Source organism: Phalangium opilio, unplaced genomic scaffold (assembly GCF_054372755.1).
Source record: "Phalangium opilio isolate 3A_F unplaced genomic scaffold, DU_Popi_V2 ptg000390l_1, whole genome shotgun sequence".
Classification (NCBI taxonomy): Eukaryota; Metazoa; Arthropoda; class Arachnida; order Opiliones; family Phalangiidae; genus Phalangium; species Phalangium opilio.
In genome coordinates this window covers 2,335,010-2,350,917 of record NW_028324234.1, presented here as the reverse complement: position 1 = coordinate 2,350,917, position 15,908 = coordinate 2,335,010, and the positions used below count along the sequence as shown (strand labels likewise).

The following is a 15,908-nucleotide window of genomic DNA, read 5'->3' as shown; positions in this document are numbered from 1 at the left end:
GTGAAGGGATACCGAGATTGGGTTTCGGTAAACTAAATATTCATTTGGTGATGAGTTTGGAATAGAGTTATTGGATTTGATTTTCTTAGCAATCGTAGAAATGTAGATAAATTTGTCCCCCCCCCCTCAAATGGATACCGGAAAAATGGTGATCATTTGGGATTCTAATCTTTTCCTACATAAATCGGAGAGAAGCGACGATAAAGAGCTAGGTTTCTGAAAATCAGGCTACAAACTGTATCGTTAAATATAAAGAAAGGTTTATTGTACACATGAATACTAGTTCTATAAAGTGCTGTTAAAAGGCGCGACTGGGATTCAGCTATAGCGCCGACTGGAACTTTAGTGAACAAACTAACAATATCACATGATACAAAAAAGGCATTGTGTACTGAAGAAAGATTGTGAATCTCTTTGATAGAGTGCTTAGAATATTTCAGGCTAAGGAAGTGTATAGCTGCCAGTATACGGACAAGATGTCCGTATAAAGGCGGCATATATTGAGCCCTAGGCGTTTACCCCCACCCTATTTGTTGCCCCCCTTTTCTATCTATGTCTTTCCTCTAGGTTGTGCCGTGCTTGAGGGGTGGGGGGCATAACCATTGTCATGCCCCCTAGTTGTGGCGGGAGATCTGGTGGATTATTACTATTTTTCAAGTGTGTATCATGCCTGAGGGGGTGGGGGGTTGGTTGGAGGAGGTCACGTGATGTTGTTGGCGGGAAATTTGAATTTATTTTTAGTGTATTGGTATGACGTCATGTGACTTGGTGAAGGCATTCATCGTCCATAGTGTTATTATTTTGGTGCATCTTTAGGCTATTGTATACATTTAGTGGATGATTTCTTGGTAATTCTATAAGTTCAAGTAAACCCTTTCTACACCTTCCAGTAATGTTGTTCTTTGTATGATTTTAAGGTATCTCCATGTATGATTATGTTATACTAAAGAATTAGATTTAAGTGATATATGGTTTACATTGCAAAAGATATCAATTAAGCTACGACGAAGGTCTAGGTGTACTCATGTTTTGTATTGTTATTATTAGGTGTATCTTTAGGATATTACGTTCATTTAGGGCATGATTTATATAGGTTCAGTAGGCCCTTTCTACACCCACCCTTCTAGTAATGTTGTTCTTTGTACGATTTTGAGGTCTCTCAATGTAGGCTTATGTTATACTAAAGAACTTTATTGAAAATTAAGCTACGACGCGGTACTTCGGAAGGGTGTTATAGTTAGTAAACGAAATAGAAGTTTAGAACAATAGTGCATTTTAATACCATAAAAGGGGAATTGCGACAGTTTTTACACAATTTGGTATTTGGTAAGTAGTTAAAATGAAGAAATACTGCTAAAAAGTCAGAAACTGCGATTTACGCTAGTTTTGACAACACACAAATTTACTAAAATGCAAAATATTACTAATAAAACATCAGAAAATACGAATTACATAGAATAAGCCCAATTAGGTAGTTATTAAACTAAACTAACATATAGGATTGACTAAAAATTATATATTTTCCTACGCGCTAAAATATTGATATACAGTTAAAATGCGCAATCATTACTAAAGAACATCATTAGAAAATACGAATTACAATGGTTTTGATAACAAACAAATTTACTAAAATGCAAAATATTACTAATAAAACATCAGAAAATACGAATTACATAGAATACATGGCGAATAAGCACAATTAGGTAGTTATTAAACTAAAATGTTCACAGGATTGACGAAAAAATATATTTTTTCTGACGCGCTATACACGCTAAAATACTGATATACGATTAAGGATAAAAATATGGAAATATTACTAAAAAAACGTTACTATAATTATCATCAAAAAATAAAAATTACACTTATACAAAACAGTATAAATTCAATCCTAATTTTTAAACTAAAGTGCTAATATATACTAATTAAAAAAGGCTTACTAAATACACAAATATTACTAAAATCGCTGCGTATTCGTTAAAATGTTGTTACATGCTAATAGTTGAAGTACAATAATATTACCAAAAATTATAAATATTAATTAAAATACTGATGCTGGGTGTCTAAAATATATACAAGTAACTTATGTTAAAAAAGTCAATGATTCTATTTATTATAACCGTATGGGGTAGTTTTATAATCGGGTAGAATTCTAATTTTATCCATTACGACCTGATATGTTTTAGTCTGAGTGATAGTGATCAGAGTATGATCTGGAAGACGTCTGATTTGTGGGCCAATAGGAACTTGAACCGAGTTCAGTAGAGGTTCACCTTCATTGTTTACCCCCAGTAGATTCTTCATTGTTTCAAAATTTATATAATTTTCAGTAGAGGCGTTTAAATAAAATCCTTTAACTTTAATAATGTTGGTTTTAGTGCCGGTTTTAGGGTCGAGAATGTCCATAGAATAGTTCTTAGGTCCAGCACTTCCCCATTCACAAATATACGCATCTTGTCCATAAGGTTCTAACTGATTTTTAAGTTGCCCCAAATAATCGCCGGTGGGTAGCACATGAGTGCCATCTGGTGAGAGGTAGACTAAACTATCAGTGTCACAATAAAAACAAAGGTCACCGACTAATTCAAGATGCTTTAAAAAATGTAATCGCGCCATAGCTGTTGTGTAACAAGCGATAACTGCGTTTGTATGTTTGTGTATGATCTCGTTTTCGAGAATGTGTTCGTATTTTACGAGTACTGTGTTTTCGTTAATTGTTAATAGACTTTTAACCTCTATATCAGGATTTAATATTAGTGCGTATAATTTTAGAGCATCTTTGATTAATTCAGTAGAGGTGTGTCTTGTTTTTTGGCAAAATTTACCCCAAAAAGAGTTAAGCATAAGTTTGCTAAGGCATCTCAGGCCTTCATTTTTCTCTACTTTAGTGATATCTAGTTCTACACCCTCTTCGTCCTTGAAGCTTTTGATATATTCCTCTTTGTCTCTTTGGGTCACGCAATCTGCTGGGAAGCCACTAGCTTGGGCTTTATACTCTAAAAAGGTATTAACGTAATCTTTAAACAGTCCTCCTTGCTTTGTTTTAAGGTCGTACTGTGTCACTTTGTATGACCTCGCCTCGTACATTCGTGTGATTGTGTATCCGTTCTCTACTGCATGACGTAACTCGTCGGCTACCCATGTGCCTCGTAATTCTCTTTGTTCAGGAGTATGTTCGCAATCACCTTGAAATTGGGTTTTACAACATTTATTTATTTATTTATTTTATTTATTTATTTATTTCAGTGCGTTGTCCACAAAGTCAACAATGTGACGTATGTGTGAACATCGTAAGTGTAGTACATAGCCATGTTGCTAAAAGACACTACAGGAGTGCATTAATATGAGAACTAACAAACGGTTAATAATGTAAATATTAAAGAAAAAAAAATAATAATAATAAGTTTAACAATAATAATACTAATTATACAATTAAATAATAATACTGATAACAATTAAAACAATATCAGAAAAGTTAGAAAATTGAAGTCGCTGCACAATAATGTAATTTTTATAAAATCATTAGTGGAGGGTTGAAGAAGTAGAGAGCTCATAAGTTAACACGAAAAATGTCTAATAATTTACGACGAAAATGGGATTTAGTAGTTAGAGTGACAACATCATTGGGCAACGAATTCCAATCGTCGATAACAGCATACGCAAAGTGCGTTGGTCAGAATGTAGTTAGCACCCTAGGTTTGACTAGATTTTGTGAGTGACCACGGGTTCTTGCATTAATATGGCGGGTGAAAAATAACGAAAAATCTAAATCAAGGTTGTTATTTATAATGTCAAAAACTAAGCATAGGTTATTAATTTTATGTCGCAGAGTGATAGAATCAATATTTAATAAGGAGAGTCGTTGGGGAGCCGGAAGCTTACTAATTTTGTGTGGGAGTTTCGAATATGCGTTTTGAGCTTTTTGCAAAGCCTGTAGATCAGTCAAGAAATGGGGGGACCAAATTGGCGAACAGTAATCAATTATAGGGAGGACCAAGGAGTTGTACAGAGTTTTAATGAGAGGTATAGAGTTAAAATTTAAATTACGACGAATTATACCTGTTAAGCTCCTAATACGTTTGGCAATTTTATTGGATTGCGCTGTATATTTGAGAAGGGGATCTATAAGGACACCTAAGTCCCTCTCACAAGTGGACGTAGTTAAAGTAGTGTTATTAATTGTGTAATCAAACATGGGATTGCGGCGTCCAAGGTGAAGAGTCTGACACTTAGCAATGTTGAAACGTAACCCATGGTTGTGACCCCACTGAACGATGGCATCAAGATCAAGTTGCAGGACAGCTCGATCAGGAGAATCACAAACCCGGCGATAAAGCTTGGCGTCATCGGCAAACAAGATGACAGAGGAGTGCCTCACTACCGATGGCAAGGAGTTAATAAGTATGTTAAACAGAAGGGGACCCAAAATAGAACCCTGGGGGACTCCCGTTTCAACGCATTTCCAATCAGTATTTACACCATGAAGGACAACTCTCTGTTTGCGGTCGGAGAGATAGTTAGTTAACCAAGCTAATGCTTTGCCAGTGACGCCAGCACCCTGAAGGGCAGAAAGAAGGGCATAATGAGGAATGGAATCAAAAGCCTTACTAAAATCAAGATATAAAACATCTACGGAGTAACCGTCGTCTAACCAGCGGGTCCATTCATTAGTTGTAGAGATTAAGTTGGTCAGGCAGGAACGACGAGGAAGGAAGCCATGTTGATGAGGGGAGAAAAAGTTGTTAAGTTCGAGGAAGGATCGTAATTGCTCATGTACAAGACGCTCGCATAATTTTGAGGCTTGGTTAAGGGTGCTAATGGGACGGTAATTATTAGGATCAGCTCTCGACCCTTTCTTATGGATAGGAGTTATATTAGCTTCCTTCCAGGTAGTGGGTATGAAACACGAGGAAAAGGAACGCGCTATAAGAAGGTAGAGCAGTAAGCCTAAACGTGGTGCTAGGGTTTTTAGAAGGTTAGGGTGAATACCATAACGGAAATTTTAATTTTCCATTAATACGAGCAGGCAAAACAGGATCAATTAGGTTTTGAGCCGGTAAGACGTCACACTTAAGAAGTCCATCAAACAATGATATGTTTGGAAAGTTGTCTAATATTATTTCAGGATGTCCTATAGGTATCTTGGAGGTTTTGTTAATGAAAGGGTATAAACTTGTGAAATCGACGTAATGAATACGCTCTGATCCTTCTGTTTTATGGTATAATTTTGTTGCGCAACATCTTCCTCCGAAGAATGCATCACGGGGGTCTAATCTTTTTACTATTTTAGGCTTAATATCATTACATTTTAAAAACTCTATTATTTCTGGTTTATTTACTTTTTCTTTCTGCCAGTCGCACTCCCATTTGACATTTACTTTATAATTGAGGGATTCAAATTTGGCTAACACGTTCATGCTACTAAAATATCTAGAGTTCAAAGTCTGAGCAGGGTCTCCATGCAACGGCTTGTTTCTGTTTAAAGGAAAGTGTATTTTGCACCCATGGTAGAAACACCCCCAGTATTCGAATATTTCCTGGTTGATTTCGCAAAAACCGTCTACTTTATTTTTTTGTATTCTGGTTTCTTTCCCTCTAAAGGAAGACTGGATAGATATATTTCGTTTGTGCGCGGTCCACTCCAGCCATTCTATAGCCCCTACTGACTGATTTTCGCTAAGTCTGTAGTAATTAGCCGGTATGATACCTATGGTATCGGGTATAAGATAATTTCGGCGAAATACGTAAGAGCAAACGCCGGGAAGAGTAATTGCCCCACAATTAAATGGATCTACACCAGTTACTTTAAAGAGTAGTGCACGGAAAGTTAAACATCCTAGGAATAGTAAAACCGTATCGTTCTCACAATAATAATTGAGTTCGTTCAAGAAGTCGAAACCGCGACCTTTACTATCGTCGGAGCTATGCCATTTTAAGAAGATATCTAAATTTTCCCCTGTAAAATATTGAAAACCATAAGCTTGGATAGGCGGTAGATTAGTTTCTATAACATATTTGCTTTCATTCTGTCTATTTACATCAAAATTATGCTCTACGACATTGAATAAAAAATGTGGAAAATACCCTTTGGCTGCATCGGGTATACCAAAAGTAGCGGGAAACTTTGCTAAGGCTACAGGAATGAAATTATAAGAATCCAGAAATAGCAAGTGAAACAATTTCATTTCTAAAATTCGAGTTCCGTTAATTTTCAAAGACGGAACGAATTTTTCATCTCTATTTATGATTTCTCGAATTAGTAACTGATTATCATAATTACTGCCATAGTGAGAGAGTATGATGACGTTCTTAACGGCATGCAATTGCATTAAATAATCTAAAAATTCTAAGGGAGCGGTAGCTCCCTTAGATAAGGCCTGATGACGGCTCTAATGTATAAGGAAGGTTTTTGGATTGGTTTTAACTTTTTTCGTATTAAGTTTATTGTTTCGAAATTTTTCTACTGAACTTAAATCCGGGCCCTTAATATGTGGTAAAAATTTCAAGATGATCCACCTAATAGTTTATTTTATAAAGCATAAAGTTGCTAAGGGTGGTTTTCATTTCCATAAAATTAATCACAGATTTTGGCGAAAAAGTAGAGAATCTCCATAGAAATAACATGGGAAATTTTCCAAACTTACCCATTTTGTAACTACCCTTACAAAAATAACTATACGTTTGATAGATTTGAAAACGGTCTCAAATGAAAGCCCCATTTTTAAAGTGGGCGCCAATTTTTGTTTCATGAAGAAAAACAAAGTTTAAGTATTGTTTTTAATAGTTTTAAATACCTGCTCCGAATTACGTGGTTTACCTTTAAACTGTGGAACTTAAGACTTTTTTGCTTGGGTTAAGTAATAAAGAAAGTCATTCTAGGACTTACGTTGTTTTACTGCGGATAATCTAATTGGTAGGGCAATTAGCTAGCTTAAATTGTCATTATAACTATTGCGCGTCCAACTAATTTAGTTGCGAAGTACAGATTAAACTTAATTAAACAAAGTAAGCAATTAAAGATAATTACCAATTAGCCTATAGGTAATTAAATTTTTTCTCGAGTCTAAACTATAACATCTGATTGTGTACAAGTCTACGGAATCTGTTTAAGCGCAGACCTACAGAATATTTTTGTGCAAAGAAGTTTAAAATCTCTTTGTGCAGAGGCCTATGCAATCTTTTCGTGCAGAGGCCTATGCAATCTTTTCGTGCACAGGCCTATGGAATATTGTTTTACACAGGCCTCTGGAATATTGTTTTTTTACAGGCCTATGGAATATTGTTTTACACAGGTCCACGGAATGTTTTTGTGCAAATCTGCATGGAATCCTTTTGGGTATAGGAGTATGGAATCTTCTGTGCACAGGTCTGTGGAATTTTTTGTTCATGGGTCTATGGTATATTTATGTACACAAGTTTGAAGAATCTTTATTTGCACAAGTTTGAAGAATCTTTATGTGCACACAAGTCAAAAGAATCTTTATGTGCACACAAGTCTGAAGAATCATTATGTGCACACAAGTCTGAAGAATCTTTATGTGCACACAAGTCTGAAGAATCTTTATGTGCACACAACTCTGAAGAATCTTTATGTGCACACAAGTCTGAAGAGTCTTTATGTGCACACAAGTCTGAAGAATCTTTATGTGCACACAAGTCTGAAGAATCTTTATGTGCCAAAGTGAAAAATCTTTATGTGCCAAAGTGAAAAATCTTTATTTGCACAGGTCTACGACTTCTGTTTGTGCACAGGTCTACGACTTCTGTTTGTGCACAGGTCTACGACTTCTGTTTGTTCACAGGTCTACGACTTCTGTTTGTTCACAGGTCTACGACTTCTGTTTGTGCACAGGTCTATGGAATCTGATTTGCTCATTTCTATGACATCTCTTTTTGCGCAAGTCAATAACATTTGTTTATGCACAAGTCTAAAACATCTGTTTGTGCACAAGTCTAAAACATCTGTTTGTGCACAAGTCTAAAACATCTGTTTCTACACAAGACTAAAACATCTGTTTGTGCACAAGTCAATTCCATCTGTTTGTGCACAAGTCAATTCCATCTGTTTGTGCACAAGTCTAAAGCATCTGTTTGTGCACAAGTATAAATCATCTGTTTGTCAGCAAGTCTATAACACCTGTTTGTGAGCAATTCTATAACACCTGTTTGTGATCAATTCTATAACACCTGCTTGTGAACAAGTCTATAACACCTGTGTGTGAACAAGTCTGTAACACCTGTGTGTGAACAAGTCTTAACATCTCTTTGTGCACAAGTCTGTAACATCTGTTTATTCACAAGTCTATGACATCTGTTTGTGCACACGCGAAAGAATTCTGTCTGAGCAAGGGTCTACGGAATATTTTTGAGCACGGGTCTACGTATTAATTTTGTGCAAATGGGTATTGGGCATAGGGTTTGAAATCTGTTTGAGCATAAGGGCATTGAAAATGTTTGTGCATAACTCTATGGAATCTGATGTGCACATGTCTATAACATCTCTTTTTGCGCGAGTCTGCGACATTTCTTTGTGCACAAGTCTGTGATTTCTATTTGTGCACAAGTGTACGAAATATTTTTATGCATTGGTGTACGGAATATTTTTATGCACAATTGTACGGAATATTTTTGTGCACAGGTGTACGAACTGTTTTTGTTCACAGGTGTACGGAATATTTTTGTGAAAATAGATACCGAATATTTTTGTGCACAGGTGAACGTGATATTTTTGTGCAAATGGGAATGGAACATTTTTGAGCATAGGGATATGGAATGTTTTTGTGCAGAAGTCCGTGGAATATTTTTTGTGTACAGGTATATGACTCATGTTTGTGCACAAATCTATAGAATGTTTTGTACACCGGTCTAGGACATATGATTGTGCACAAGTCTATGGCATCAGTTTGTGCAAAAGTCTAAGGGATGTGGTTTTGCACAAATATTTGACATCTATTTTTGCACAAGTCTATGGTATCTGTGTGCACAGGTCTACAAAATATGTTTGTGCACAAGTCTGAAGAATCTTTATGTGCACAAGTCTACGGAATCTCTTGTGCAAATGTCGATGACATCTCTTTTTGAGGAAGTCTATTAAATCAGTTTTTTATACAAGCATATGACATCTGTTTGTGCACAAGTCTATAACATCGGATTGTGCAAAACCGTGTGACTTCTGTTTGTGTACAAGTCTGTGGAATCAATTTGTGCACGAGTCTACGTAATATATTTGTGCGCAAATCAATGGAATCTGTTTATGCGCTACTCTACGGCATCTGTTTGTGCACGGGTCAACGGAAAATGTTTGTGCAAATGGGTGTGGAATATTTTTGAGCATATAGGGGTATGGAATGTTTCTGAACAGGTCCATGGCATGTTTATACAAAATCCAATAGAATATTTCGTGCATGGAATCTTTATGTGCACAAGCATATATAATGTTTTGTGCACAGTTCCATGAAATCTTTGGTGCACAGGTCTATGGAAACTTGATGTGCACAAGTCTATAGAATGTTTTTTGTGCACATGTCTATGACTTCTGTTTGTGCACAAAACTATGGAATCTGGTTTAAACCTGTCTATGACATCTGTTGTGGACAAGCCTGTGACTTCCACTTGTGTACAAGTCTACGCAATTTGTTTCTGCACATGGCTACGAAATCTGTTTGTACACAGGCCTACGGCATCTGTTTGTGCACAGGTTTACGGAATCTGTTTCTTTACAGGTCTACGGCATCTGTTTGTGCACAGGCCTACGGCATATTTTTTGAGCACAGGTCTAGGGAATCTTTTGTGCACAGTTTTATGGAATCTCTTTGGGCACAGTTTTATGGAATCTCTTTGGGCACAGGTCTATGGAATATTTCTGTGCACAGGTCTAAGGAATAGTTTTGTGCAAATGGGTATGGAATCGTTTCGTGCAAATGGGTATGAAATTGTTTTGTGCAAATGGGTATGGAATCTTTATGGAAACAGGTCTATGACTTCTGTTTGTAAACAAGTCTAAGACTTCTGTTTGTGCACTAGTCCATGGAATCTGATGTGCACATATCCATGACATCTCTTATTGCGCAAGTCTATGATGTATTTTTTGTGCAAGTCTATGACATCTGTTTGTGCACAACCCTGTGACTTCCGTTTGTGTCCAAGTATCCGGAATCTGTTTGTGCACATGTATACGGTATCTGTTTGTGCATAGGTCAATGGAATCTTTTTGTGCACAGCACAGTTTTATGAAATATTTTGTGCGCAGGTCTAGGGAATATTTCTGTGCAAATGGTTATGGAATAGTTTTGTGCTATGGGTATGAAATCTTTATGTACACAGGTCTATGGAATCTTTAGCGCGCAGGTCTATGGAATCTTTATGTGCACAAGCATATATAATGTTTTGTGCACAGTTCCATGAAATCTTTGGTGCACAGGTCTATGGAAACTTGACGTGCACAAGTCTATAGAATGTTTTTTGTGCACATGTCTATGACTTCTGTTTGTGCACAAAACTATGGAATCTGGTTTAAACCTGTCTATGACATCTGTTGTGGACAAGCCTGTGACTTCCACTTGTGTACAAGTCTACGCAATTTGTTTCTGCACATGGCTACGAAATCTGTTTGTACACAGGCCTACGGCATCTGTTTGTGCACAGGTTTACGGAATCTGTTTCTTTACAGGTCTACGGCATCTGTTTGTGCACAGGCCTACGGCATATTTTTTGAGCACAGGTCTAGGGAATCTTTTGTGCACAGTTTTATGGAATCTCTTTGGGCACAGTTTTATGGAATCTCTTTGGGCACAGGTCTATGGAATATTTCTGTGCACAGGTCTAAGGAATAGTTTTGTGCAAATGGGTATGGAATCGTTTCGTGCAAATGGGTATGAAATTGTTTTGTGCAAATGGGTATGGAATCGTTTCGTGCAAATGGGTATGAAATTGTTTTGTGCAAATGGGTATGGAATCTTTATGGAAACAGGTCTATGACTTCTGTTTGTAAACAAGTCTAAGACTTCTGTTTGTGCACTAGTCCATGGAATCTGATGTGCACATATCCATGACATCTCTTATTGCGCAAGTCTATGATGTATTTTTTGTGCAAGTCTATGACATCTGTTTGTGCACAACCCTGTGACTTCCGTTTGTGTCCAAGTATCCGGAATCTGTTTGTGCACATGTATACGGTATCTGTTTGTGCATAGGTCAATGGAATCTTTTTGTGCACAGCACAGTTTTATGAAATATTTTGTGCGCAGGTCTAGGGAATATTTCTGTGCAAATGGTTATGGAATAGTTTTGTGCTATGGGTATGAAATCTTTATGTACACAGGTCTATGGAATCTTTAGCGCGCAGGTCTATGGAATCTTTATGTGCACAAGCATATATAATGTTTTGTGCACAGTTCCATGAAATCTTTGGTGCACAGGTCTATGGAAACTTGATGTGCACAAGTCTATAGAATGTTTTTTGTGCACATGTCTATGACTTCTGTTTGTGCACAAAACTATGGAATCTGGTTTAAACCTGTCTATGACATCTGTTGTGGACAAGCCTGTGACTTCCACTTGTGTACAAGTCTACGCAATTTGTTTCTGCACATGGCTACGAAATCTGTTTGTACACAGGCCTACGGCATCTGTTTGTGCACAGGTTTACGGAATCTGTTTCTTTACAGGTCTACGGCATCTGTTTGTGCACAGGCCTACGGCATATTTTTTGAGCACAGGTCTAGGGAATCTTTTGTGCACAGTTTTATGGAATCTCTTTGGGCACAGTTTTATGGAATCTCTTTGGGCACAGGTCTATGGAATATTTCTGTGCACAGGTCTAAGGAATAGTTTTGTGCAAATGGGTATGGAATCGTTTCGTGCAAATGGGTATGAAATTGTTTTGTGCAAATGGGTATGGAATCGTTTCGTGCAAATGGGTATGAAATTGTTTTGTGCAAATGGGTATGGAATCTTTATGGAAACAGGTCTATGACTTCTGTTTGTAAACAAGTCTAAGACTTCTGTTTGTGCACTAGTCCATGGAATCTGATGTGCACATATCCATGACATCTCTTATTGCGCAAGTCTATGATGTATTTTTTGTGCAAGTCTATGACATCTGTTTGTGCACAACCCTGTGACTTCCGTTTGTGTCCAAGTATCCGGAATCTGTTTGTGCACATGTATACGGTATCTGTTTGTGCATAGGTCAATGGAATCTTTTTGTGCACAGCACAGTTTTATGAAATATTTTGTGCGCAGGTCTAGGGAATATTTCTGTGCAAATGGTTATGGAATAGTTTTGTGCTATGGGTATGAAATCTTTATGTACACAGGTCTATGGAATCTTTAGCGCGCAGGTCTATGGAATCTTTATGTGCACAAGCATATATAATGTTTTGTGCACAGTTCCATGAAATCTTTGGTGCACAGGTCTATGGAAACTTGACGTGCACAAGTCTATAGAATGTTTTTTGTGCACATGTCTATGACTTCTGTTTGTGCACAAAACTATGGAATCTGGTTTAAACCTGTCTATGACATCTGTTGTGGACAAGCCTGTGACTTCCACTTGTGTACAAGTCTACGCAATTTGTTTCTGCACATGGCTACGAAATCTGTTTGTACACAGGCCTACGGCATCTGTTTGTGCACAGGTTTACGGAATCTGTTTCTTTACAGGTCTACGGCATCTGTTTGTGCACAGGCCTACGGCATATTTTTTGAGCACAGGTCTAGGGAATCTTTTGTGCACAGTTTTATGGAATCTCTTTGGGCACAGTTTTATGGAATCTCTTTGGGCACAGGTCTATGGAATATTTCTGTGCACAGGTCTAAGGAATAGTTTTGTGCAAATGGGTATGGAATCGTTTCGTGCAAATGGGTATGAAATTGTTTTGTGCAAATGGGTATGGAATCGTTTCGTGCAAATGGGTATGAAATTGTTTTGTGCAAATGGGTATGGAATCTTTATGGAAACAGGTCTATGACTTCTGTTTGTAAACAAGTCTAAGACTTCTGTTTGTGCACTAGTCCATGGAATCTGATGTGCACATATCCATGACATCTCTTATTGCGCAAGTCTATGATGTATTTTTTGTGCAAGTCTATGACATCTGTTTGTGCACAACCCTGTGACTTCCGTTTGTGTCCAAGTATCCGGAATCTGTTTGTGCACATGTATACGGTATCTGTTTGTGCATAGGTCAATGGAATCTTTTTGTGCACAGCACAGTTTTATGAAATATTTTGTGCGCAGGTCTAGGGAATATTTCTGTGCAAATGGTTATGGAATAGTTTTGTGCTATGGGTATGAAATCTTTATGTACACAGGTCTATGGAATCTTTAGCGCGCAGGTCTATGGAATCTTTATGTGCACAAGCATATATAATGTTTTGTGCACAGTTCCATGAAATCTTTGGTGCACAGGTCTATGGAAACTTGATGTGCACAAGTCTATAGAATGTTTTTTGTGCACATGTCTATGACTTCTGTTTGTGCACAAAACTATGGAATCTGGTTTAAACCTGTCTATGACATCTGTTGTGGACAAGCCTGTGACTTCCACTTGTGTACAAGTCTACGCAATTTGTTTCTGCACATGGCTACGAAATCTGTTTGTACACAGGCCTACGGCATCTGTTTGTGCACAGGTTTACGGAATCTGTTTCTTTACAGGTCTACGGCATCTGTTTGTGCACAGGCCTACGGCATATTTTTTGAGCACAGGTCTAGGGAATCTTTTGTGCACAGTTTTATGGAATCTCTTTGGGCACAGTTTTATGGAATCTCTTTGGGCACAGGTCTATGGAATATTTCTGTGCACAGGTCTAAGGAATAGTTTTGTGCAAATGGGTATGGAATCGTTTCGTGCAAATGGGTATGAAATTGTTTTGTGCAAATGGGTATGGAATCGTTTCGTGCAAATGGGTATGAAATTGTTTTGTGCAAATGGGTATGGAATCTTTATGGAAACAGGTCTATGACTTCTGTTTGTAAACAAGTCTAAGACTTCTGTTTGTGCACTAGTCCATGGAATCTGATGTGCACATATCCATGACATCTCTTATTGCGCAAGTCTATGATGTATTTTTTGTGCAAGTCTATGACATCTGTCTGTGCACAACCCTGTGACTTCCGTTTGTGTCCAAGTATCCGGAATCTGTTTGTGCACATGTATACGGTATCTGTTTGTGCATAGGTCAATGGAATCTTTTTGTGCACAGCACAGTTTTATGAAATATTTTGTGCGCAGGTCTAGGGAATATTTCTGTGCAAATGGTTATGGAATAGTTTTGTGCTATGGGTATGAAATCTTTATGTACACAGGTCTATGGAATCTTTAGCGCGCAGGTCTATGGAATCTTTATGTGCACAAGCATATATAATGTTTTGTGCACAGTTCCATGAAATCTTTGGTGCACAGGTCTATGGAAACTTGATGTGCACAAGTCTATAGAATGTTTTTTGTGCACATGTCTATGACTTCTGTTTGTGCACAAAACTATGGAATCTGGTTTAAACCTGTCTATGACATCTGTTGTGGACAAGCCTGTGACTTCCACTTGTGTACAAGTCTACGCAATTTGTTTCTGCACATGGCTACGAAATCTGTTTGTACACAGGCCTACGGCATCTGTTTGTGCACAGGTTTACGGAATCTGTTTCTTTACAGGTCTACGGCATCTGTTTGTGCACAGGCCTACGGCATATTTTTTGAGCACAGGTCTAGGGAATCTTTTGTGCACAGTTTTATGGAATCTCTTTGGGCACAGTTTTATGGAATCTCTTTGGGCACAGGTCTATGGAATATTTCTGTGCACAGGTCTAAGGAATAGTTTTGTGCAAATGGGTATGGAATCGTTTCGTGCAAATGGGTATGAAATTGTTTTGTGCAAATGGGTATGGAATCGTTTCGTGCAAATGGGTATGAAATTGTTTTGTGCAAATGGGTATGGAATCTTTATGGAAACAGGTCTATGACTTCTGTTTGTAAACAAGTCTAAGACTTCTGTTTGTGCACTAGTCCATGGAATCTGATGTGCACATATCCATGACATCTCTTATTGCGCAAGTCTATGATGCATTTTTTGTGCAAGTCTATGACATCTGTTTGTGCACAACCCTGTGACTTCCGTTTGTGTCCAAGTATCCGGAATCTGTTTGTGCACATGTATACGGTATCTGTTTGTGCATAGGTCAATGGAATCTTTTTGTGCACAGCACAGTTTTATGAAATATTTTGTGCGCAGGTCTAGGGAATATTTCTGTGCAAATGGTTATGGAATAGTTTTGTGCTATGGGTATGAAATCTTTATGTACACAGGTCTATGGAATCTTTAGCGCGCAGGTCTATGGAATCTTTATGTGCACAAGCATATATAATGTTTTGTGCACAGTTCCATGAAATCTTTGGTGCACAGGTCTATGGAAACTTGATGTGCACAAGTCTATAGAATGTTTTTTGTGCACATGTCTATGACTTCTGTTTGTGCACAAAACTATGGAATCTGGTTTAAACCTGTCTATGACATCTGTTGTGGACAAGCCTGTGACTTCCACTTGTGTACAAGTCTACGCAATTTGTTTCTGCACATGGCTACGAAATCTGTTTGTACACAGGCCTACGGCATCTGTTTGTGCACAGGTTTACGGAATCTGTTTCTTTACAGGTCTACGGCATCTGTTTGTGCACAGGCCTACGGCATATTTTTTGAGCACAGGTCTAGGGAATCTTTTGTGCACAGTTTTATGGAATCTCTTTGGGCACAGTTTTATGGAATCTCTTTGGGCACAGGTCTATGGAATATTTCTGTGCACAGGTCTAAGGAATAGTTTTGTGCAAATGGGTATGGAATCGTTTCGTGCAAATGGGTATGAAATTGTTTTGTGCAAATGGGTATGGAATCGTTTCGTGCAAATGGGTATG

The 15,908-nt window shown here is 37.7% G+C and overlaps 1 protein-coding gene across 1 annotated transcript; it reads right to left on the bottom strand.

Annotated features, from left to right (window-relative positions):
- Positions 1-2,103: 2,103 nt before the first annotated feature.
- LOC149596172 (uncharacterized) lies at positions 2,104-6,094 on the bottom strand. Its single transcript, XM_089861298.1, has 6 exons — positions 6,082-6,094; positions 5,337-5,953; positions 4,057-4,852; positions 2,904-3,182; positions 2,356-2,732; positions 2,104-2,295 (listed from the first exon to the last, which is right to left on the bottom strand). Exons 1-6 carry the CDS (start codon positions 6,092-6,094, stop codon positions 2,104-2,106), a joined length of 2,274 nt encoding a protein of 757 aa, XP_089717424.1.
- Between the last annotated feature and the right edge of the window lie 9,814 nt (positions 6,095-15,908).

What these genes read in the sequence shown, in the direction of transcription:
- LOC149596172 (XM_089861298.1), bottom strand. An exon ending in GCGACTGGCAGAAAGAAAAA is followed by an intron (nt 4,853 to 5,336) that starts GTAAATAAACCA and finishes CCTATCCATAAG; the next exon opens with AAAGGGTCGAGAGCTGATCC. An exon ending in AAGCTTCAAGGACGAAGAGG is followed by an intron (nt 2,733 to 2,903) that starts GTGTAGAACTAG and finishes ATCCTGATATAG; the next exon opens with AGGTTAAAAGTCTATTAACA.